The sequence below is a fragment of the Umbelopsis ramanniana genome, assembly GCF_025399195.1.
Source record: "Umbelopsis ramanniana AG unplaced genomic scaffold K450scaffold_1, whole genome shotgun sequence".
Lineage (NCBI taxonomy): Eukaryota > Fungi > Mucoromycota > Umbelopsidomycetes > Umbelopsidales > Umbelopsidaceae > Umbelopsis > Umbelopsis ramanniana.
The window spans coordinates 385354-405100 of NW_026252087.1; the positions used below are offsets into that span (position 1 = coordinate 385354).

At 43.3% G+C, this 19747-nt stretch overlaps 8 protein-coding genes across 8 annotated transcripts; 5 read left to right on the top strand and 3 right to left on the bottom strand.

Moving 5' to 3' along the window:
• Window positions 1-746: 746 nt before the first annotated feature.
• K450DRAFT_217104 (uncharacterized protein) lies at window positions 747-2440 on the top strand. The gene is made up of 3 exons (XM_051584990.1): window positions 747-839; window positions 950-2042; window positions 2135-2440. Exons 2-3 carry the CDS (start codon window positions 1024-1026, stop codon window positions 2358-2360), a joined length of 1245 nt encoding a protein of 414 aa, XP_051449611.1. The 5' UTR covers window positions 747-839; window positions 950-1023; the 3' UTR covers window positions 2361-2440.
• Window positions 2441-2732: 292 nt separating this feature from the next.
• Window positions 2733-5310, bottom strand: K450DRAFT_217111 (uncharacterized protein). The gene is made up of 11 exons (XM_051584991.1): window positions 5070-5310; window positions 4971-5009; window positions 4736-4878; window positions 4345-4524; window positions 4203-4270; window positions 4098-4139; window positions 3846-4028; window positions 3628-3780; window positions 3424-3561; window positions 3229-3297; window positions 2733-3146 (listed from the first exon to the last, which is right to left on the bottom strand). The coding sequence occupies exons 1-11, from the start codon at window positions 5102-5104 to the stop codon at window positions 2886-2888; spliced, it is 1311 nt and encodes a 436-aa protein (XP_051449612.1). The 5' UTR covers window positions 5105-5310; the 3' UTR covers window positions 2733-2885.
• K450DRAFT_217127 (uncharacterized protein) lies at window positions 5136-6867 on the top strand. The gene is made up of 7 exons (XM_051584992.1): window positions 5136-5450; window positions 5546-5672; window positions 5764-6138; window positions 6226-6301; window positions 6391-6406; window positions 6488-6585; window positions 6674-6867. Exons 1-7 carry the CDS (start codon window positions 5381-5383, stop codon window positions 6689-6691), a joined length of 780 nt encoding a protein of 259 aa, XP_051449613.1. The 5' UTR covers window positions 5136-5380; the 3' UTR covers window positions 6692-6867.
• Window positions 6868-7236: 369 nt separating this feature from the next.
• K450DRAFT_217139 (uncharacterized protein) lies at window positions 7237-10064 on the bottom strand. Its single transcript, XM_051584993.1, has 9 exons — window positions 9745-10064; window positions 9509-9678; window positions 9362-9434; window positions 9141-9290; window positions 8970-9070; window positions 8581-8885; window positions 7740-8464; window positions 7609-7662; window positions 7237-7510 (listed from the first exon to the last, which is right to left on the bottom strand). The coding sequence occupies exons 1-9, from the start codon at window positions 9976-9978 to the stop codon at window positions 7502-7504; spliced, it is 1821 nt and encodes a 606-aa protein (XP_051449614.1). The 5' UTR covers window positions 9979-10064; the 3' UTR covers window positions 7237-7501.
• Window positions 9745-11770, top strand: K450DRAFT_217143 (uncharacterized protein). Its single transcript, XM_051584994.1, has 5 exons — window positions 9745-10289; window positions 10356-10922; window positions 11004-11142; window positions 11220-11292; window positions 11365-11770. Exons 1-5 carry the CDS (start codon window positions 10160-10162, stop codon window positions 11452-11454), a joined length of 999 nt encoding a protein of 332 aa, XP_051449615.1. The 5' UTR covers window positions 9745-10159; the 3' UTR covers window positions 11455-11770.
• An 879-nt stretch (window positions 11771-12649) lies between these two features.
• K450DRAFT_217148 (uncharacterized protein) lies at window positions 12650-16137 on the bottom strand. The gene is made up of 7 exons (XM_051584995.1): window positions 15906-16137; window positions 15538-15830; window positions 15260-15458; window positions 14464-15176; window positions 14170-14334; window positions 14027-14103; window positions 12650-13954 (listed from the first exon to the last, which is right to left on the bottom strand). The coding sequence occupies exons 1-7, from the start codon at window positions 16073-16075 to the stop codon at window positions 12956-12958; spliced, it is 2616 nt and encodes an 871-aa protein (XP_051449616.1). The 5' UTR covers window positions 16076-16137; the 3' UTR covers window positions 12650-12955.
• Window positions 16138-16345: 208 nt separating this feature from the next.
• Window positions 16346-18846, top strand: K450DRAFT_217153 (uncharacterized protein; the record flags this gene model as incomplete). The annotated part of the gene is made up of 9 exons (XM_051584996.1): window positions 16346-16747; window positions 16810-17061; window positions 17167-17268; window positions 17339-17503; window positions 17572-17774; window positions 17848-18010; window positions 18091-18199; window positions 18280-18587; window positions 18653-18846. 9 exons carry the CDS (start codon window positions 16346-16348, stop codon window positions 18809-18811), a joined length of 1863 nt encoding a protein of 620 aa, XP_051449617.1. The 3' UTR covers window positions 18812-18846.
• A 62-nt stretch (window positions 18847-18908) lies between these two features.
• On the top strand, window positions 18909-19747 carry K450DRAFT_217163 (uncharacterized protein). Its single transcript, XM_051584997.1, has one exon. It carries the CDS (start codon window positions 19098-19100, stop codon window positions 19626-19628), a length of 531 nt encoding a protein of 176 aa, XP_051449618.1. The 5' UTR covers window positions 18909-19097; the 3' UTR covers window positions 19629-19747.

Consider the following 19747-nt stretch of genomic DNA (forward strand, 5'->3'; position numbering starts at 1 on the left):
AAGGAAGACATGAGTCATCCATAAATTTTGATGAGACAGTTGTGCGTAAGCAAAATGAACTGCGTGATTAGAAAGTATAATAATGGATTGATCTCCCTGGTCAGCAATTGTCAGCAATTACTAAACTTTTTAAATTTTTTTGGGGGAGCGACAGGCAGGCGATCAGACTACGTGGCCAAGCGCCATTCTAAAAATTTCTTGCTGACATGGCTGCTGCGCAAGGCAGGAGCAATGCGCCGAATATTCATGGATGATTTTATTCCATTCCATGGCAACGTTGCCAGGGGGTGACGAAAGGAAAAATGAATTATGTTACGTTCAATTTTCTAGATTAGTCGTGATACAGGTCCGCTCGGCTTGGAGTATGGATAATATACTCGCCGCTGTTCCGGGGGCGGTCGTATTGCCCGGCAGAGTGCTTTGCCTTCGACAGAATTAATGGACCGAAAGTTTTTTAAGGTCCATTTATAAATTGCTGCCATTTCCTTCCTTCCCTTCCCACCCCTGCATTTCTTGTTTCCTCTATCATATACTGTTCTTTTTAAAAAAGAAGTGCTTTTGATCTGATTTGAACCCATCGAAACGAGATCAAATCAATTGCTTCCTCCTTTTAAATCATACATCTCGTTGACTTTTGATTAATCATTGGTGAAAGTTGTCCGCCGAAATTCTGTGGATTACCCTTTTTTTTGTATTTCCACCAATCTGATCAAATTTTTCTTGGCCCACCGCAGTCAGTCAAAGTAAGTATCCATCTCTCACGCATACAACAAAATCTATAAATGTTTCTTTGTAATGCCATGGTGGAGCCTGTAGAAAGATAAATTTATAATCCCTTGGTAACTTGGCATTTCACCTTTTGCTCAGTCGCTTGGCTTCTTATTTATCCAATATTTTATACCTACGCCCCTCCAATTGCTAAACTTCATCATTTTCATTGTGTGTTTAGAACTACCACCCATTGCAACGTGAAACGCTTACCCTACTGCTTTCGTTGCCAAGCCTTCTAAACAATCTTTCAACATGAATACTTTTGAACCACGTACACTGTACTCGTCAGCAACCTATCCCATCTCACCTCCGTACGAATTTAACGACATCCATCAAGATCTATTCGACCACACACTACTAAGCCAGCCGCCAAAAACGAACATTCAAAAAATCGAATCTGATAAGCCAAATAAAATCGCCTGGATGCTCAGCCCAGAGAGCACTCGAGGCGACGACGACGATTTCTCAGAAACCTCATCTGATTCGGAAAAAAGTCTCATCGATGGCCCTTTGGACGATGTTGAAAGCCTATCGGTTCCATCAAAAATGCGATACAAGCACCAGGACGCTGTCAGTGCTATCATGAACAGCAATAGCCATATACCATTAAAATCCGCCGTAGCCATCGCCAATGGGTTAGGTCGGTATGGTCGCAAATCGACACCGCATCGATCCCCCACAGCCTCTCAGGTTCAAGAAAAGGATCTGATATTCCAGGTTGATATGCTGACCCCCAACGGTATTGAACACAAGTCCAAAGTCATTTCAGGGGAATCTTTATTGATGGCCTTGAAACGCCGAGTCACCGCGGCCAGACAGCAAGATCGAACACTCTATTCACAACCGTCGCCTCATTCAAAACGCATGCACCATAGCCAGCGAGTGTCTGTTACGCGGATATGGTTACCTAAAACACCATCGCCGAGCATTCACAAGAAAAATCAACCACGTACTACCAGGCATTTAGAATACCCTTCAGCACAGCCACAGATGCAAAGCACACGATCACCCAGCCATGAACCGATCTATGACGAATACTCTAGCATGGATTCAGAATCTGACACCAAACCACGAGAACGTCAGCCCACAGGTCAATTCAAACCACATGGCTCCACCCTCAAAACAACCAAGCCAAAAGGTCCCTGCCAAGCTTGCCAAGAGCATTCAGAAGGTTGCATGCGCAAGGCTTTTGGATGGCCGCTATCGGATGGCAAGATTTATTATGACAAAGGCAGACCATTTGTTTATCTATGCAACAAATGTGGCCTGAGGTAAGCATCTTCTTTCAATGTTATTGAGGCGTGGGATCGTCTTATTATCCCACCAATGTTTGACACTTACTAATTCGCCCATGTCCACATAGATACAACAAATCAAATGGCTGCGTGTGCCGAAATTGTAAATGGGTACTATGCAAGGAAGATAAGCGCAAGGCGATGCATTTCATTGAAGCCATGCGTGCTAAACGACCTGATGGTTACTTGGATCCAGAAGAAGAGATCGAAGGTTTCCTTTGCCCTCCCAAGTACTGGAAATGCAATCAACCATGGAAAGTCGGATGGGTTCTCAGCACCAACACCAAAGAGTGAAACCAAAGAAAATCAACCTACCCTACGCTTTCATAGATTCAGCCGTAGAATGTTTTTTTTCTCCCATTAGCCGGCCTGCCTGGCCTTGTAATTTCTGAGATTCCCCCCCCATCGAAGGACCCTGTTTGTTCTCCTTGCTTTCATGTACATACATTTTGATCTATCTTTTCGTCTTTTGTATCATCCATAGCGCCTTTGTTCGTATAGAGTACAAATACACACGCATATCATACAACATGGCTACTGGTAAAGAAAAACGCCTTGATGGTTTTCCTCCCACAATTGTTGTCCGATCAAATGCTTTGGGGGTACAAAACAGGTGCGCCGAAGATGGGCCGCACAAAGAGAGTCGCCGAACTGCGCGCGCAGAGGTGCCGAGCAAAGAAAATGGTAACCCCAAAATAAGTTTTATTTCACCGCGGCGTGGTGGGCTATTTTACGTTTGCTAAAAAAAAAAAGGGGGTAGTGGCTATCAACTATACGACTAGAAAGAACATTGAATGTTTGTTGTTATGTACCAAAAGATCAAAGCTGGTCATCTTCATCGCTTTCTTGCTCCATTTGGATCTCTAATCTGGTCTCTCGACACCCATAGGCAGAAGGTTTGATCTGAATGAGATAATTGCGTGGAATATGGATAGAAGGAATCTCGTCATCCGGTCGATCAAACAAATAGGCATACAAGCACCTCAGGACTGAATCATGGCCGATGATCAAAACATCATTTTTCTCTCTTTCCAATTCCATAATGCATGCCTCCAATCTCACAGCAAGATCATGGTATGACTATAATATCAAGGGGTGTTCACGTTACATCATGTGCGGAAAACCATAGGAGTCATATCAAGTTGTTGGTATAAAAAATTACCTCGGCCCGCGGGTAGCGGTGATTGTATGGGTCTTGTTGCGACTTGGTGTATTCTTCTGGAAACTTGGCCTGGAAAATGGGACCCATCATTTAGCATTTGATTCAAAACCACGTGTCGAACAGGCCATGATCTTGCTCGATGGGATCGAGATTTCTCTAGTAACCCCTATCTTGACCACTCCTATTTATATTTACCTTGATCTGCTGAGGGGTCAAGCCATCGCATTCACCAGGATTTCTCTCAGTCAAAAGTGGCAGCGCCCTCACAAGAATGTCATCCTCGGCAAAATGCCGCACTGCCTGTGAAGCATGCTTCCGCGTAGATCCCCAAACCTAGAGGATAGGGGGTGGTGTGAGATCCATGGGTTAAGTTTAATTTAAATTCGCCAGTCAACTTACTGTTAAAGGACGAAGTTTCTCCTCAATGCCCATATCAAGCTGCTGTTGGCGGTAATTGATTAAGAAATTTTTTAAAGCTTCGGCTTGTTTATGTCCCACAGAAGATAGATCTGCATCTGCTTTGTATGAACCCTCATTCAAGGACTCAGGGATCTGAAAAAAAAATGGGATGAGGATCATGGCCACCGCCCCGCATCCAAAGGCGACCTCCCTCCTACCCTGGCAAAGTAAATGATTCTAGGTTGGATGTGAAGATGCATCAGGTAATAAACAATGCGCGACTGTAAGTATCCTTTGACATTGTTTACAATCAATTGTTCGCCAACGTTCATCAGTTTCACAAACGGCAACTCCGGGTCACGAATGGTCTTGTAGTACGGCAAATGGTTTTCAATGCGGTTCTAACGTGATAGATGTTGAGGTCAAATCCGCAGTTGCAGCTAATGTTTGGCGGAACATGATTGGTTTACCTTGAAGTCGCGGACAGCAGCTTCGGGGTCCCAACCGACATACTGAGAGTAAGGTGGGGTTAGTTTAGCTTTACTGAAAGATTGAGTTGTAAAAGTACCACGTACATCGGGCGATGATATTTTTACACTCCGTATATTGCTGTCTATGATTTCCTGCTTATTGCAAATGGATTCTAGAGAAACTAGGGTTAAACTTTTTTTTGTGGATCTTGACTCTCGGCGGGGGAGATATGCAAGTGTAGCTTACCGATGAATAGGGTCTGAATATCGTGTTCCTTGAGTTTACGCTGGATCCAAGCGCGTCTTTCATCTGTCGTGTTACTGGCATCATAAATCCCTACTTGGCCGCCCCTTTCCAGCCATTCGATCATATCCTTCAAACATGCTTCAGCGATCAGCAATCTTTGTTCCTTGGTGTCCTCATTGGCTATAAAGCAATATTGAGTAAAAGGTCCGCATGTTCCCAGCAGAAAAAAGTCGGAATAAAGTTTATTTCTATATTTTTTTTTGGAGTGGTGACAAGAGTTTGTACATTTGGCTCTCTTTATCAGGGTTTACCAAACCGTCCCTCTCTCTTTCCCTTTCGACCTTTCCCACAGTAAAAGCAAGCAAGAAAAGAAAAGAAAATTCGGGCTTACCTGGTGAAAAAAAGTCATTCGGCATGGTGCCTAACCGCTGCCGCCGGTAATTGCCGACACTAAACACCTTGGTTGGGACACCTAACCATCGGAGATAGCGACAAAGGGAGCGCGAGACATGAGTTTTACCGCGTGCTGGTAAGCTAAATGCGAGTTAAAGCCAAAATTGCGTAGGGGAAAGCCCAGAAAAAAAAATGCCCAAAAAAAAATTTAAACGAGATTCGTAATGAATTACCCAACAGTAATGATAGCAATGGCACCGGCATGGAAGTATCTGTCCTGGAGAATGAGTTATTTGAAATGGGAGAGTGATTCATTTGGGGAATGACTGTACCTGCCCGAGTCAGTTACATAGAGTCTAGCAGCCATAGTGTGGGTTTGGAAAACTCCTGTGTATGGCAAAAAATCCAATCCAAGAGGATCAGGCCATTTTGAACTGGTACTCAGCTTGTGGAAATATTAATACTCCGTCGCTGATCGCTTCAGCCAATTTTGACCATGACCTGTGACAGTGAAATACGGAACAACGTCAAGCTCTTTCTGGAAGCCTATAGAACACCTTTTGTGGTCTTCCATCGTGAAATTCGCCAAGACCAATCTCTACTGAAAGACCTTGAAAAACAAGTGATTGGTCTTTAGTAAATTATGAACTCGGGTCCAACCCCTCCTATGGGCTTGGCTCGTCCTAGTCGTAGTGTTAATCGCTACCGTTTGGGTAAAATCTTTTCGTCCTTTTTTTTTTCAAAATGTCGTACCAGCCGCAAAATGGGCCATCTTGACTAATGATTTTTATGCTTCGATACTTCATAGAGGTTATACAGCATCCTCTGCGAGCGCGATGTTGTGGATTTGGCGAGAAAGATAGGAGACCAATTGATCCTCCTCCAGTTCTTCAGCTCTTTGTAGAAGGCGAGGATGGAGAATTAATAACTGTTAGGTAGGCAAGGACTTTTACGGACTTACACAGCACCTTTATGATTCCTAATTTTACTTCTCCACCGATCATTTGCATCGACTTTACTACACAGCTCCTTGGATATCTCTTTCTTTCTAGTACAGTGCGATCTCTACTCGGACAACGGCGCAGAAGAACGCAATATCGTCTTACATCCTTCCACAGTACCTAATACGCATTTTACCGCAACTACTTCCACGATCTCACCTCCGATCTCCGGTGCAGTCTCAGTTGCATCGGAGTCCAAGTACGGAGGTTCCCTCTCCACTGTAATATCCCTCAGGAACCCGACTCCAACTCGGAATCTAATGGGCTCCCTTATAGCTAACGCTGTACAACTTGAAAATCCCCAAAAGACATCTGGCATATACTTTGTTTTCCCTGATCTCTCTGTGCGCTCGGAAGGGAAATATACTTTAAAGTTCATGTTTTTCGATTTGGCAGTTGGGTAAGGGCTTCATGAAACCTTTTCCTTTGAAACGGGAAAGATGAAACAACCCTTGTTTGCTGACCGCCATGCTCTAATTTTCTGCAGCGAACCTTTAACAATGAGCACAAAAGTGCAAGCTGAAGTTTATACACAATCTTTTACTGTGTACTCTGCTAAAAAGGTAGTTATGGTGGAGCATTCAGCTCTTATCCCAAACATATTGAGTTACTTTGGCATTAATTTATCTCTTAATTTGGCTGTCCGTTTTAGTTTCCAGGAATGACAGGTAGTACTTCTCTGGTCGATACCATGAAAACTTATTCCTGTGCAATTCATGTTGTGTTGTTACTCATTCCTTTCTCGCCAGAATCTACTGAATTGTCAAAATGCTTTGCGAGACAAGGGATAAAGATACCAATTCGAAAAGAATCACGTTTTAAACGTCCAACCGATAGGTTTTATGGTGCTAATACCTCATATTCCTTGAATGCAAACTCTCTGAAAGAGGGTACATCTAAAGCACACAAAATTGACGCGAAATTTACTTCACCAGATGATGAAAGTGATATAGAAGACTTACCGACCGACGATATCTCTGGCACAGGCAACCTTGATGGGCTGACCTCACATCAAGCAGAGCCATCAACGAGCACTTCAAAAGAGAGTGTTGAGGAGTCGCCAACACCTTATAAGCGACTTAGCATCTCATCCTATCTGAGTGCGCAGCGCGACTGAGCCTATTCACACTCTCGCCTCATAGGCACCAATTCTTCGATTTCATTGTGGATTTTTTTTTTCATGTTTTTATTTCATCCTTGCCGACAACGCATCGCATTCAATGAATCATTGTAAATAGCATCAACTTGTAAATTTTTGTATTCCTCTCGCATTCTCTTCAATCGCTCCAGGTTACCAAAATTTGATGAACCATGCCAAACCCATACTCAACACGCGCACCAACGTAAACGCCTGGATATTCGATCATAGCCACCTTTATCCCCTTGTCCGCTCCTGTATCTCGATACGACAAAAAAGCAAGCTCACTATGGCCAAAAGCTTTCCAGTATTGAACCAAAGGATATATATTTCCATTGCCTCAGTAGAATGACATATTTTGGCTCCATGCTTTAGAATAATCCTTGCCATTTTGTTCCAGCCAGAATAGCGCTAAAAAAATTTGTTTCTTTTTTTCCCCCCTCCCCCCAATTTAACTAAGTTGGATTTACCCCTCTTTACTTATTGAATCAAACACACTTTTCTAAACTACATATTATGGATGACTTTGAATTGTATGGGCTATGAACAATGGGATTTTGAGAGCCTAACTAAACCAATTGGCTACATTTTTCAGGTTGGGGGCCGAAGTGGAGTTGTAGGTATTTTACTTCTTCTATAAACATCGATGGAAACGTTTTAGTGAACTCTTTGGTCTGACAAAATATCACCATCGACAGATCATGAAAGAACAATTTTTTTCGATCCACTCACCTGTTTCTTCCCAGCACCCATGCTGAAGTTCTTTAGTGGATCATTCTTTCGCTTCTAGTGTCACCCAACAGATTAGTTCCGACTTTTTGTTCCTCTTTTTTCTATCTTTTGCTAGCCCACTACCAACTTACCTTATTAGCAGCGTACTGTCTGGATCGCTTCTTGTTGTCTACTTTTTTAAACGGAATTTGGTGGGCTGGTATTTCAGATTGATTGTCAGCTACCGCCGTACCGGTTGCTGCTGACGTGGGAGGCGCTATTTTAGGCATGAGGTACTGAGGTATATGTTTTAGATGCTGTTGAACCCTGGTGGGATGGAGAGGTCGGTCATGGCGCAAGAAATCTAAATCTTTGGGCTTATCTTCGAAATGCGCTTTGAGTTTCTCAGAGTTAAGAATCTCGTTTTTCAATTCCTTGACTCGAGCCTCACGGACAGCCACACCAGTGACGGCTCGGAGTGCATCTTCAAGACGGTAGCGGAAACCATCGACTTGTTTCTTATCAAAGTTATAAGGTTTAATGGACACGCCTCGGTTGCTTTGATCTTTTTCCACGCGAGCCAACACTTTGCTGTCATCAATGGCGGATGATCGAGATATCGTTCGATCTCGATCTCGGTGCTGCTCTGCTATGTCTTTTGGTACGACAAAACTCAAGCTCATACCACGTTGTCCTCCACGAGCAGTACGGCCGATGCGATGCGTGTAGGCTTTGGCAGATTTAGGGAAATCAAAGTTGATCACGGCTGCAACGTTTTGAAAATCTACTCCTCTGGATACTCCATATTCTTTATCCTTGACTACCTTTTTAGTCTTTTTGCTCTTCTTGGTATTGTTCTTTTTCCCATTGGCTTCATCTACATTTAAGTCCGATTTGGTTAGCTTATCCGTTTATGGGGCTTTCCGTACGACACAGTGGTACTGAACTATCCGTCGTGCCGTTTCTCCTTAATGCATTGACTAAAATACTCACCATCAACCTCGTCGTCTTCCATCTCTTCGTCTTCATCATCTGTATCTTGTTCTCCCTTCAATTCGCTCTCATCGGTAGCAATGATGTAGTCGTAGATACCTTTGTTAAATTCTTGTACAATGTGGTATCTTGAGTTCAAGGGCAATTCAGAATTGAGAACGCAAGTTTTGATTGAGAATTGCTCGAGGAAAAGCTTGAGCTTATAGCATCTTTCAATGTCGTTGACAAACATGATGATTTTTCCTCGAATCAAGCGAAGCTTGAGTACGACAAACGTCAACAGGAATTTCTCACGTTCAGAGCACCTGAAGAAAATTTAATAGTAGCGTTAGATTGATTGCCCACCTGGTATACAATTCATGCCACAATGATAATACGGTGTCACATACGTTACAGAATATTGTACAAGGTTATCTGCCTCATTGGCTTCTTCTTCAAGCTTTAAAATGGCAGGTTTTCGGAGAATTAACTGCTTAAGCTCATCGACATCCTAAATTTTTCGAGTTAATGGTGGGTTTCCAACTGGATCATCCTGAATTTCTCCTGTGTCACTAAAATACCTTGGTCAATGTAGCTGACATCAAAAAGCTTCTGTGGATCTTTGGTAGATATGTCAAAATCTTGCGCACATCGTCACTGTATCCAAATGAAAGCACTAAATCCGCTTCATCGATGACTAGGTTCTCCAATGATGTCTTCAATACCATATTCTATAATATGTCCTGTCAGTAACGTGGCATCGCAATTGTTCTTTCGTGTCATGGTCGGAAATTCGACTTACTTGAGCTTCAAGGTGGGCCAAAGCTTTGCTGGGAGTCGCAACAACAATGTCAGGTAGTTCAGCCAATATAGGTCTGTCGCAATAGGAGAGAGGTTTAATAGTGAACACCACTGACTGCATGGTTGGCTATGATGATATGATACTTACTTTTGAAATTGAGGAGCGATATTGCCAGCAATGTTAGCAACCGTAATCTCTTGAGAGCAGTACAAAAGAAGCTTCTTAATGTGATCAGTCACTTGTTCGGCTAATTCTCTAGTGGGTACAAGGATCAACGCTCTCGTAGCTTGTCGAGCTTCATCGGTATCGGTGAAGGCCTGGGAAGAATTAAACGTCAGTATTCTGTGAAGGTCGAGCTATTCAATGGTCGCTTTCGTCCTCACCTCCTTCAGTTGAAGAACATTTTGTATGACGGGCAAGCTGTAGGCGGCAGTTTTACCACTACCTGTCCTAGCACGGGCGAGAATGTCGACACCTTTGAGTGCTAATGGAATGGCTTTCGCTTGTACAAGAGTTGGACTGGTGAATTTCAGTTTAGCAAGGGCTCTAACGAGTCTTGCGTCCAAATCAAAAGACGAAAAGGTGACTTCTGTATCCAACAGTTTTTGATCGGCCATGGCTACTACTGAATGGGCTTGGAGACGTCTTTTTTTTTTTTTGTCCTTTTGCAAAAAAAATTGGCTCTCAGCTTCGTCAAGCAGTCCTTATAGTGGCTTGTAGCGGCGGAGCTGTAATTGTCGTTGAACTTGCCATTCGAGCTTCTTCCCTCCTCTGTTAACGATCCGTCGCCAAGCATCCATGTATCGATCCAGAGCTGGACCAATGGACTTTGAGTATGATTTGAAGGAGAAGACCTCTAGTATATTTGACAGACCTGCAAAGGAACCCCTGATAACTGAAAAAACGGAAATAGAATCTGGTGTGAAGCGTAAGTGTCTGCCTTCAATCGATTAGCCATAATATACCATTCACTGACTCACGTTCCGTACAATAGGTACCTTCTCATCAGCAGGACTCTCTACACCAAGCGCCAAATTCACATTTCAGCAGAGCCCGAAGGATGTCCAGCCTTATGTGTCAGGACTTGGCAATCCATTCCTGTTCGCCTTGCCAAAGCCGAAACACGTTGCCACCCCGCCTGCAGAACCAGCAAGTCCTGTCACGCAGCGTGTAATCTCCCCGAATGCTGTGATCAGAGCACGGAAACGTCGTGCAAAGGAAGGCCTTTTTGGCTCAGGTTTCCGCAAACGATTATCGGAAATCGCTGACGAACGTAACGAAGGGTCAATGTCCGACAGTGATTCTGATACCTTCGACCAGCAAACCACCCATTCTCGGAAATCAACCGACAATATCATATATAGTGAAGCGAATCAGCTTACACCGCTGAATGCAAGTGATCGTCCATCGGTTCCACAGCGAGACTACGCCTATATTATGTCTGGATACATACAGACTGCTTTCAACCTCTTTGTGGTGTTAGTCTTGATGTATCTGGCTTTACAAGCCATCTTGACTATTCAGCTTGATGTCCAGCAAAAAGTTTCTGAATATTCTGATGGTACGTATAGTTTATCTCTATTGAACTCCGGCGGAACTTTGTAAGATGTAATGCGCTAACACACCAAATTACTTTTTAAAGCTATCATGAAGGAGATCACAATGTGCACAAAATTGTATCACGAGAATCGTTGCCATCCAATGGATAGAGTTCCAGCCATGGATGAAGCGTGTCGCAATTGGGAAACGTGTATTCATCGTGATCCACTCGTTGTCGGAAGGTAGTTACTTCGTCACTGACTAGCAATATACCCTCGAAAAGCTATTCTAACATTTTTGTACTTTTATCAAAATCCAGAGCCAAGGTATCGGCCGAAACATTTGCAGAAATCATCAATGGTTTTGTAGACCCAATATCGTACAAAAGCATGGTAAGTGATTCTTTGTTACTTTTGAATTGCGAGTTCTCCTACCGTCTACTAAGGTGCTGTTTGCTACCATAGCTCTTCTTCTTGACTTTGATCTTTGGATCCCTCATCATATCCAACTGTGCCTTTGGCATGTACCGATCGCGGCACGAAAACCGATACTAAATGACGGTTTTTTTTTTAATCTGCGGCCGCTCACCTATACCCCCTCTTTTTTACATAGTATGCGTACGCATATAACGCATTGTAAGTTATTAAATCACCCTCTACACCTGTCTAAAGTACCGATACATTGTTCTTTAATATAGTTTATACAATACAACTTTTGTTCACAATACAGTAGATTACACGCACCTCCACTTTGTTTATATGTTTCATTGGGCCGTGTTGTAGCTGATCAATCCCTAATGTAGAGATTTTAATGTTGGGAAAAGACATATAAAGTTCTGCCAGAGTCAAACCGAACTCTGTTTTTTCTTTCTTTCAGAACAACCGTAACATTTGAGACCAAAAATTGATTGATCTTCAGGACATAGTTCCGTTTAGCACAAGAGGACAAAAATTCGTTGGACAGCATACGTATTACATCACGCAAAACCAATCCAATGAGCACCTGGCAACAATGCTGTAGCCATAATACCTTCATTCATACCATGACGAGTCATGAAGGCCACGATATCAAGATGGAAAGATAGACAGCAGTAGCGCAATGACTGTAGCACGGTCTAACGTGGTGCAAGAGCAAGCGCTGGGGACAAGACACGCGCTTGTCGGCAACGAGGTGTTTTTTAATTTCTTTATATTTTATAAAAGGGGGTGCCAAAGATAAAAATCAATGGCTGTCTCATCGTACCATGACCTCCACTCACTGATCAAAGTAAGGTCGTCACCGATGTTTTATGTTTTTTGGTCCGAGAATCGCGAGAGTCATCAACATCAACTGAATGACCCTTCCGACCTCGCTTGAGACTCGGCCAGTAAAGAAGAAATTTGAAAAAGAGGGGAAAGGTACCGGTTTATATAGCTTTTGGGTTGGAACTCCGGGTTCGCAGTCAATGGGGATTTTGCATGAATTTCATGGTCTCCCGGACGCTGGTCCTAGAAGACGACGTAAGCATCCTATTATGCGTATACTTACCATTTGTCGCAAAGGAAAACTGCTTGTGTAGTCATCACAAAACTCAGGGTACCTGCCGCTGTCATCTCAGATCACACACAATCAGAAACACACCATAAATCAGACGTCGCTGAAACTCTGCCATTGTCTCTGGGGTAAGGCAAGCGAGCCGTAGGGGATGTCAAAATGAGAAATACCTTCCTTCCAGCACACAAAACCTGATAGGAGGATCCCGGCCATACGCTAGAAGATATCATGCGCATCCTTATTCTGCTGTCAGAGGTTTATTTCAGAGTAAGGATGAACGAGAGAAAAAAGGAACACATACAATGGACTCTTTTAACTTGAATGCTGATATATATTATATAAAGATAACGATTGCCGGACATGAATGATCTCAGGGTTAACAACCCGTAATATGGAATAATTTGTTGCGAGTAAGACCTCAGAGCGACATTTACAGTCCCCAAAAAAAAGAATCGATACTTCTAGTAACCATCCATTGAAGATATGTATGCGATGCTCTGACCTGATTAGATTTCTCATATCCTACTGACTTTGCATCAAGTTCACAAGGAATCCACTTCCAGCTCCAAAGGTTTCAGGGAATCCAACCGATGCGTCTGTGGTTTGATGCTTCAGTGTTGTTCCACGAGCAGCCTCATGCGCTTCGACATGGCGATCTACAACGGCATCAATACCCATTCTTTGCAGTTCAGCAGCTTCAGCGTGAGCAGATTTAGTCTCTGGTAACCAGACTTTTGGTGTTGGTGCGATCAAGCTTGGATGTAGGTACGAGTGTTGTGCCGGACCTTCGGACCTCTTCACCCGTCCCATTGCCGCCTCTGTATCGTGGGCATCAAGGAACTCGCACCTGGTATAAGCCGACTTGACATTGACGCCTATTTTGCTCATGGGCAAGTTGTAGACCAGAGGGTCGTAAGCTTGTTGTATATGCCATTTGATAAACAACGTGATAAGCAAGATAAACAGGCAAATGAAACCAGCAACGAGAGAGCTTCGTAATAGGAAGAGTCCAGCGACCGTGAGTTGTTGAATAATTAGCCCAACGAAAACATGATGCATGGCTTTCCAATAAAATAATCCGGCCGTTTGATGGTTGATGGCGTAGTACTGGTGAATTTGGTGCAAGTACACAAAATAAAATATAGCGTAATACAGGACGGCAAACGTGATGACCATAGGTGCGATTGTTGCGAACACCATCCCTATGCTAAATACTAGTGTCAATTGTGGAAAGGCTGTTCCGTAACGCAATGATCTTGGGTGGCATCGTGTGAAAATGGCTCGCGGGGTCCTAGTAAAGTAACGAAGTGCAAGGATTCGGACGGCAAGGTTGGATAGCTGTACTAACTCAATAGCTGCTCCCATGAATGCCTGCAAAATGAGATAATTGACAAAGAAAGTCGATACGGTGGGAAGGGACGTCGCAAGCAAATTGATGATGCTGGTAGGCGATTGAATAATCTGCGCAATAGAGGTAAAAACCGTACCAGCGATGGTCACCACCAATAGGACATTAATCATCTGTGAACGGGACATGGGTAAGTTATTTGCTTGCTCCTGGTTTCCAGTATATATTGACTCAACGTCACGTACTAGGAACATAAAATATTTGCTCTGAACGTATCGTTCAATTTCGCTCATGAGTGGAATGCCTTCGAACATCGCCAGGTCTAATAAGGGAGAGTCAACGTTATGAGACAAGATGTCGCTGAACTAACCACAACGTATGTACTCACAGCTCAATATGACTGGCAACAAACTCATCAAAGTGGAGATAGCTACAGAGGGAATTAGACCTTCAATAATGCCATGGATAGTAGAGCTCAGATTGATTACAGGGCTAAGGAAGGGCAGTAATTTTTCCAAATTACTCAAGGTTGCAATACTGGTAATGAAAGCCACTAGGTTGAACAATAAAAAAAAGAAGTCAATGTTTCTTTTGTCATCAATATACGCCCCCTTTCTCCTTAATTCATCACTAAACGCTGATGCCATCGGGTAGAGGCAGGTTTGTCACAATGTCGACTTACCGATGATACACCAGAATATATTCAAGGCTACAGAAAATGCATTTCCAGCCAAGGATCTTACCATCCGCTCTTTAACATTAATTTCTAAGCTCTTCCATACAACGTCATTGCTAGCGACATTGCCTGTTCGCTCTTGCAGTCTCATAGGCGTGTGAGCGGTTAATGTTTGCACCGCTATTTGTGCACCTGCTTGAGTATTAAAGGTGATGAACGCCGAGGAGCCTGCTGGATCTTCAGATAAAACGCTTTGCTGTATGGCTTCTATATCGTGATTGAGGTCCACATACAATTCTCTCAAAGTATTGATAGCATCTACTCGGTGCAATGGATTCCAGCTACCAATAGATACCATAGTCGGACGCTTTACGTTTTTGGCCAGAGACGGAGGATAGTCTATGCCACTCGACAGAACCTCTGACTCCAACGGAATTGTTGCATGTGAAATGAATGAAGGTCGTTTAGTGAGTTCATCATGAAACGTGGAAGCAGGCGACAGTGCTAGGGTGTGCTCCTTTTCCGGGCTTTCCTGGGACATCTCTGGAGCGAGGTTACTCTCAACATCTTGAGGCTCCTTGAATGACCGTTGCTTGATTATTTGCTGAATGGTGACTCTATCTGTATCGATAGTGTATAGGTAATTACATTCTAATCTTTCCAAGCGTCTCAATATCTTGTTACGATATGCTATCAGTTTCGGTAGGGTACTTGGTTGCCTTTCATTATGCAACCGAGAATACAATATCATTACTATTAAAAAAGGCACTAAACATTGCATGGTACTCTGCTAGCAACTTACCTGGTCAGAGAGACCTTCTCTACGCCACCCGGATATATACTATACCATTCCGATAAAAGCTTTTCGGAGCGCATATGTTGTGGGATATCCCGAACTAGTATAGTCCTGGCGTGTGTGTTTTTTGCATGTTCTTGCAGATACTCCATTCTGAGATCCAAAAATTCCAGTGCTTCTCTACGCAGCACATATAGAACAATGACTATGGTAGATCAGTACACATGGTTAGAAAGCCAAAGTTATATACTGACACAGTGATAACTACGTGCATTCATTCGTACCGGAATATAAAACTGTCAAAACTAGATGACCCCAGAGCCGACCGGTATCCAAAATATTACCAAAGGTCAACACATTGAGACCAGGTAGTGACCGCTGATCCAACGCATTTAAGGGACAAATTATGACCAGCGATAAGAACCCAAAGGCGAGAAAAAGGTATAGGCACATCCGGATAAACCGTACAAACAGGTAATGATCCAGCCCACATTGCCTCCTTAATTCTTCGTCACTCAACTGGAATAGAGGCTTGAGCCAGGAAACCAGGCCCGGTGGCAAAGATTCTGCTCTATACCTGAGAATATGTACGAATGCATCAATCAATTAGACCCGAAGGTGACATTTGTATTAAGCACGGGTCACAACGTACGCTTCATCAGTAAAAAACGTTTTCGGCGCGTAAAACCTTGGTTGGCGAGGACGCAATATAGCAAATGCAGCAAAAGAAGCTGCCGTGGTAACGACGTTGAACACGATAGCCGAACTGAAGGCTGATACTGAACTATCTGCTGACCGCTGATCCTGTGGTGTCGAAGTCATTTTAAAGAGAAGTTATGAGATGGAATTGTAAAGAAGGAATATAGAAAATAAAAAAATAAACAAGGCAGTTGATGCCATTTATTCTTCCCTACAACCACAATGCCGGTTGACTGTAGGGGCAACGTGTAGAGGAGACATTTCAGGGTCAAAAAGAGAAAAAAGTCGAAAGTGAAAGCCAAGCGGTGTCTCAAAAAAAAAAAAAAAAGCTGAAGGTCAAAGCTCAGCAAGCAGGCTCAAAAATTTGTCAAAGTATGACACACGAAGACCAGTATGTTCCTGCGGCAACGCTGCAGCTATTTCACTTTACTTCGACCCCATCGTTCATTTACACTTTCTCCAATAGTCAGACCGCCTTCAGCTGCCTATTACTCCCATAAACTAGTCAAGCTGTTACCTCAAAAGAGATCAATCACGTCTGTCGAGACTCTAAATTACAACCCGGAATTCAAACGAACCAAACAAGACTCTGTAACCATGAGTACTGGCGAAACAGTGGTTCCAACTGTCTATGGAGTTTGCAAACCCCTCGGAGCCGAAATGAAAGTTGTGCTTTCTAACCGGGAGGCTCAAATCTGTGATTTGCTAAACGATGTCGCAGAGCACTTGAAAGCAACCCGAGCGGATCTACCACCTGTCACTTTGCGAATTGCTGGCGGCTGGGTCCGAGACAAAGTAAGACTTACGAGAACAATCAATTTTCCGATTCTATTTCTTTCTGATTTATCTTTTTATAGCTGCTAGGCAAAACGTGTCATGATCTGGACGTGGCAGTTAGTACCATGATGGGATATGACTTTGCCGTGCACGTCAATGAATATTTGACGTCCAAAGGCTATGAAACTCGAAGCATTGCCAAAATAGATTCCAACCCGGATAAATCCAAGCATTTGGAGACCGCTACTACCAAGCTATTTGATCAAGAAATTGATTTTGTAAATTTGCGAAACGAAATATATAATGAAGACAGTCGTATTCCTGCGCAAGTGGTAAGCAAGACTTAGTTTTGAATGGTGATGATGGATGGTGCTTTTTGAGGGGCAACAGCGATGGTGTGGAACTCTATCAACTGGTACTGACAATCGCTATTTAAGACGTATGGAAGTCCGTCGGAAGATGCCTATCGACGAGATATTACCATCAACACACTATTTTTTAATGTCCATACGCTACAAGTCGAAGATTATACCAAACAGGTAAGGAATCAATGCATGCCTACAGAGAGTTTACGGAGTTCGACTTTGACCGACTGGTTCTTACATACAGGGATTACAAGATTTAGCAGACGGATTAATTCGAACCCCCCTCCCAGCGTTCAAAACGTTTTGTGACGATCCACTTCGTGTTCTTCGTTGCATTCGATTTGCAAGTCGGTTTGGATTTGAAATTGCGGATGATATTGTGCAAGCCGTCAAGGATGAAAAAATAAAGGTAAGCCAATACAGGCGTTCACTGCGCGGGCGAATCGATCCTGATGTTATTGTCATCCTTCTATCTAGCATGCACTACTTGCAAAGATTAGTCGCGAGCGTATAGGCATAGAAGTCGACAAGATGCTTCGTGGACCAGCACCTCGACGGTCGCTTGATTTGATCTACTCTTTTGGATTGTACGAAATTGTGTTTGCTCCACCGCAAAAGGATGTCCAAGGAGAACTGCATGACACGCAAAGGAGCACACAGGCCTCAAAACTTGTGGAATGGTAAAAGTTTGAGTATTGTTTGCTGTCATTGTGCATACAGTCACTTACATTTTTGTTTGTGTGTGTTTACCAGGCTTTCTCAGGCGAATGTCACTAACCTATCGCCCACCTCGGACCTGGAGCAATTGAGACTGTTATATCTTGCTACCAACCTGATACCCTACTGTGGCATGACGTATACCCAAAAGGGTCGAGCGCTGCCTGCTGTGGAATTCGTCCTTCGGGAATCGCTAAAGGTATGGAAATACTACTGTGGAGACAGCTCAAAACTTTGCATTTCAGTTAATAAACTTTGTACCATCTGATTTCCACGTAGGTCAAAAACGAAGATATCAACACAGTATCGATGGTGTTCAAGCGGATTGAACAAATCCAGCAAGCTGTGCGAAATAATTCGGAAAAAGCAATTGACAGAGCAGATTTGGGTAAGTTGACCTCCCGTGATGTTTGGACAACCATTATGGTGCATGATGTTAATTCCGCTTGACCTCCTGTGACATTGCAGGTATGTTTATTCGGGAAGTCGATTACGTTTGGCCGCTGGCTGTGAAGGTGTCATTTATCGCTGGTCTTTTATCATATCATGACACGATTGGAGTAACCAAAGGTAAAAAAAAAAAAACCAAGAGAAAACTAAGTTTTTTCCAAGCGTTTTCTCATGGTCATGTTCATTCGGGATCGCTAAACCAAGCTCGTCTTACTATAGATATACCACCTGAAGCTCAGAGCATCATCAGCATGTATCAAAAATTAGTTCAGCAGACGCTCGATTATGGAATTGAGAATTGTTATACGTTCAAACCGATTCTGGATGTAAGTCTTCGCGAAATTCTTATTACAACCAACAGTTCACTTACAGTCAATGTTTTTTTTTGCAGGGTAAAACAGTTGCCAAAATGCTATCGATCAAACCGGGAAAAGTTATTGGCGACCTGCTAAAGGAGGTCATGGCATGGCAACTTGGACATCCATCTGGGACGACGGAGGAATGTCAGGACTTCATCAAGCTAGTTTGGCAACGTCGTCAACAATCATAATAATAAAAAGAGTAGATCTGGCAGATAAAATTTGAGTTTGGGTGTTGGTTGGAACCTAATTTAGGGACGGTTGGAGTCAGCGGGCTGAAATGCTCACCTCATGTGATGTGCCCGGCCGGGTTGCAGTGGAAACAGCCCAATAAACAATGGCTCTCCAGGAATCACGAGGAAGCGTAGCCAAAGAGTACAAATTTTGCTGAGACCTTTTCCAACCGAGCTAAGAAAGCCTTTCTCCTTCCACTTTTTTAATCGACTTCAACAGTTGTTAATCAAGTAGAACCCCTCTATGCAACATCATCGCAGACGTAATATAGAGATCACACGCACTATCTATCACAAGCACTTTATGCAATCTCAGCCCAACTACGACTTCTATCCTTCTCTGTCGAGGAGGATGAGCAACGGCTACGAGCATCGTCCTACACCTGTTGCTCGGCCCGCTACAGACTCGTTTAACTTTGCTATGGCTGCGTCTCCTCGATTCAGTGGGGTTAATGCAACACCTCAGCCGGTGGATGCCGCTGCTGACGAGCAAGCTCCGCTCCCGTTCAGCCGTTTTGCCAATGAACCCTCTCATCAAGACTGGGATTGCTATCCAATGGTTTTAAGAAATGTGAGTGTGTGGGCTAGGCTAAGACAAAAATTGATGGGGAGGGGACATGGCGTGGTAAAAGAAAATTTGTGGACCGCCTACATTTTCCTGGTATTGGCCACACACACTAAGCTTGTTTCTTTTTGGCAGGTTCAAAATTATGGATCCCAAGATATGCGTGATCGTTTGTATGCTATGGAACATTCCCTCAACAATACTTTGTAGCAAGCCCATGGTTTTTGGCCTTGTGTAGAAAAGGATGTAGTGATTTAACGAAAGGAAAAGTTTTCTATAAACAATAAAACCAAGAGTTCAACCTCTGATCGTCTCCTCCCCTTTTTTTA

Bases quoted from the DNA above. Each gene is read 5' to 3' on its own strand.
- K450DRAFT_217104 (XM_051584990.1), top strand. From the start codon at position 1,024: ATGAATACTTTTGAACCACGTACACTGTACTCGTCAGCAACCTATCCC. The intron at 2,043-2,134 runs GTAAGCATCTTC...ATGTCCACATAG, and splicing joins TGCAACAAATGTGGCCTGAG to ATACAACAAATCAAATGGCT.
- K450DRAFT_217111 (XM_051584991.1), bottom strand. From the start codon at position 5,104: ATGGCTGCTAGACTCTATGTAACTGACTCGGGCAG. The intron at 5,010-5,069 runs GTACAGTCATTC...TCTCCAGGACAG, and splicing joins TATGTAACTGACTCGGGCAG to ATACTTCCATGCCGGTGCCA. The intron at 4,029-4,097 runs GTAAACCAATCA...CTATCACGTTAG, and splicing joins CTGCTGTCCGCGACTTCAAG to AACCGCATTGAAAACCATTT.
- K450DRAFT_217127 (XM_051584992.1), top strand. From the start codon at position 5,381: ATGAACTCGGGTCCAACCCCTCCTATGGGCTTGGCTCGTCCTAGTCGT. The intron at 5,451-5,545 runs GTAAAATCTTTT...GATACTTCATAG, and splicing joins TGTTAATCGCTACCGTTTGG to AGGTTATACAGCATCCTCTG. The intron at 5,673-5,763 runs GTAGGCAAGGAC...TTTACTACACAG, and splicing joins GGAGAATTAATAACTGTTAG to CTCCTTGGATATCTCTTTCT.
- K450DRAFT_217139 (XM_051584993.1), bottom strand. From the start codon at position 9,978: ATGGCCGATCAAAAACTGTTGGATACAGAAGTCACCTTTTCGTCTTTT. The intron at 9,435-9,508 runs GTAAGTATCATA...CTATTGCGACAG, and splicing joins ATCGCTCCTCAATTTCAAAA to ACCTATATTGGCTGAACTAC. The intron at 8,886-8,969 runs GTATGTGACACC...AATTTTCTTCAG, and splicing joins CTTGTACAATATTCTGTAAC to GTGCTCTGAACGTGAGAAAT.
- K450DRAFT_217143 (XM_051584994.1), top strand. From the start codon at position 10,160: ATGTATCGATCCAGAGCTGGACCAATGGACTTTGAGTATGATTTGAAG. The intron at 10,290-10,355 runs GTAAGTGTCTGC...TCCGTACAATAG, and splicing joins AATAGAATCTGGTGTGAAGC to GTACCTTCTCATCAGCAGGA. The intron at 11,293-11,364 runs GTAAGTGATTCT...TTGCTACCATAG, and splicing joins CAATATCGTACAAAAGCATG to CTCTTCTTCTTGACTTTGAT.
- K450DRAFT_217148 (XM_051584995.1), bottom strand. From the start codon at position 16,075: ATGACTTCGACACCACAGGATCAGCGGTCAGCAGATAGTTCAGTATCA. The intron at 15,831-15,905 runs GTACGTTGTGAC...ACATATTCTCAG, and splicing joins ACGTTTTTTACTGATGAAGC to GTATAGAGCAGAATCTTTGC. The intron at 15,459-15,537 runs GTACGAATGAAT...GATCTACCATAG, and splicing joins TTTGACAGTTTTATATTCCG to TCATTGTTCTATATGTGCTG.
- K450DRAFT_217163 (XM_051584997.1), top strand. From the start codon at position 19,098: ATGCAACATCATCGCAGACGTAATATAGAGATCACACGCACTATCTAT.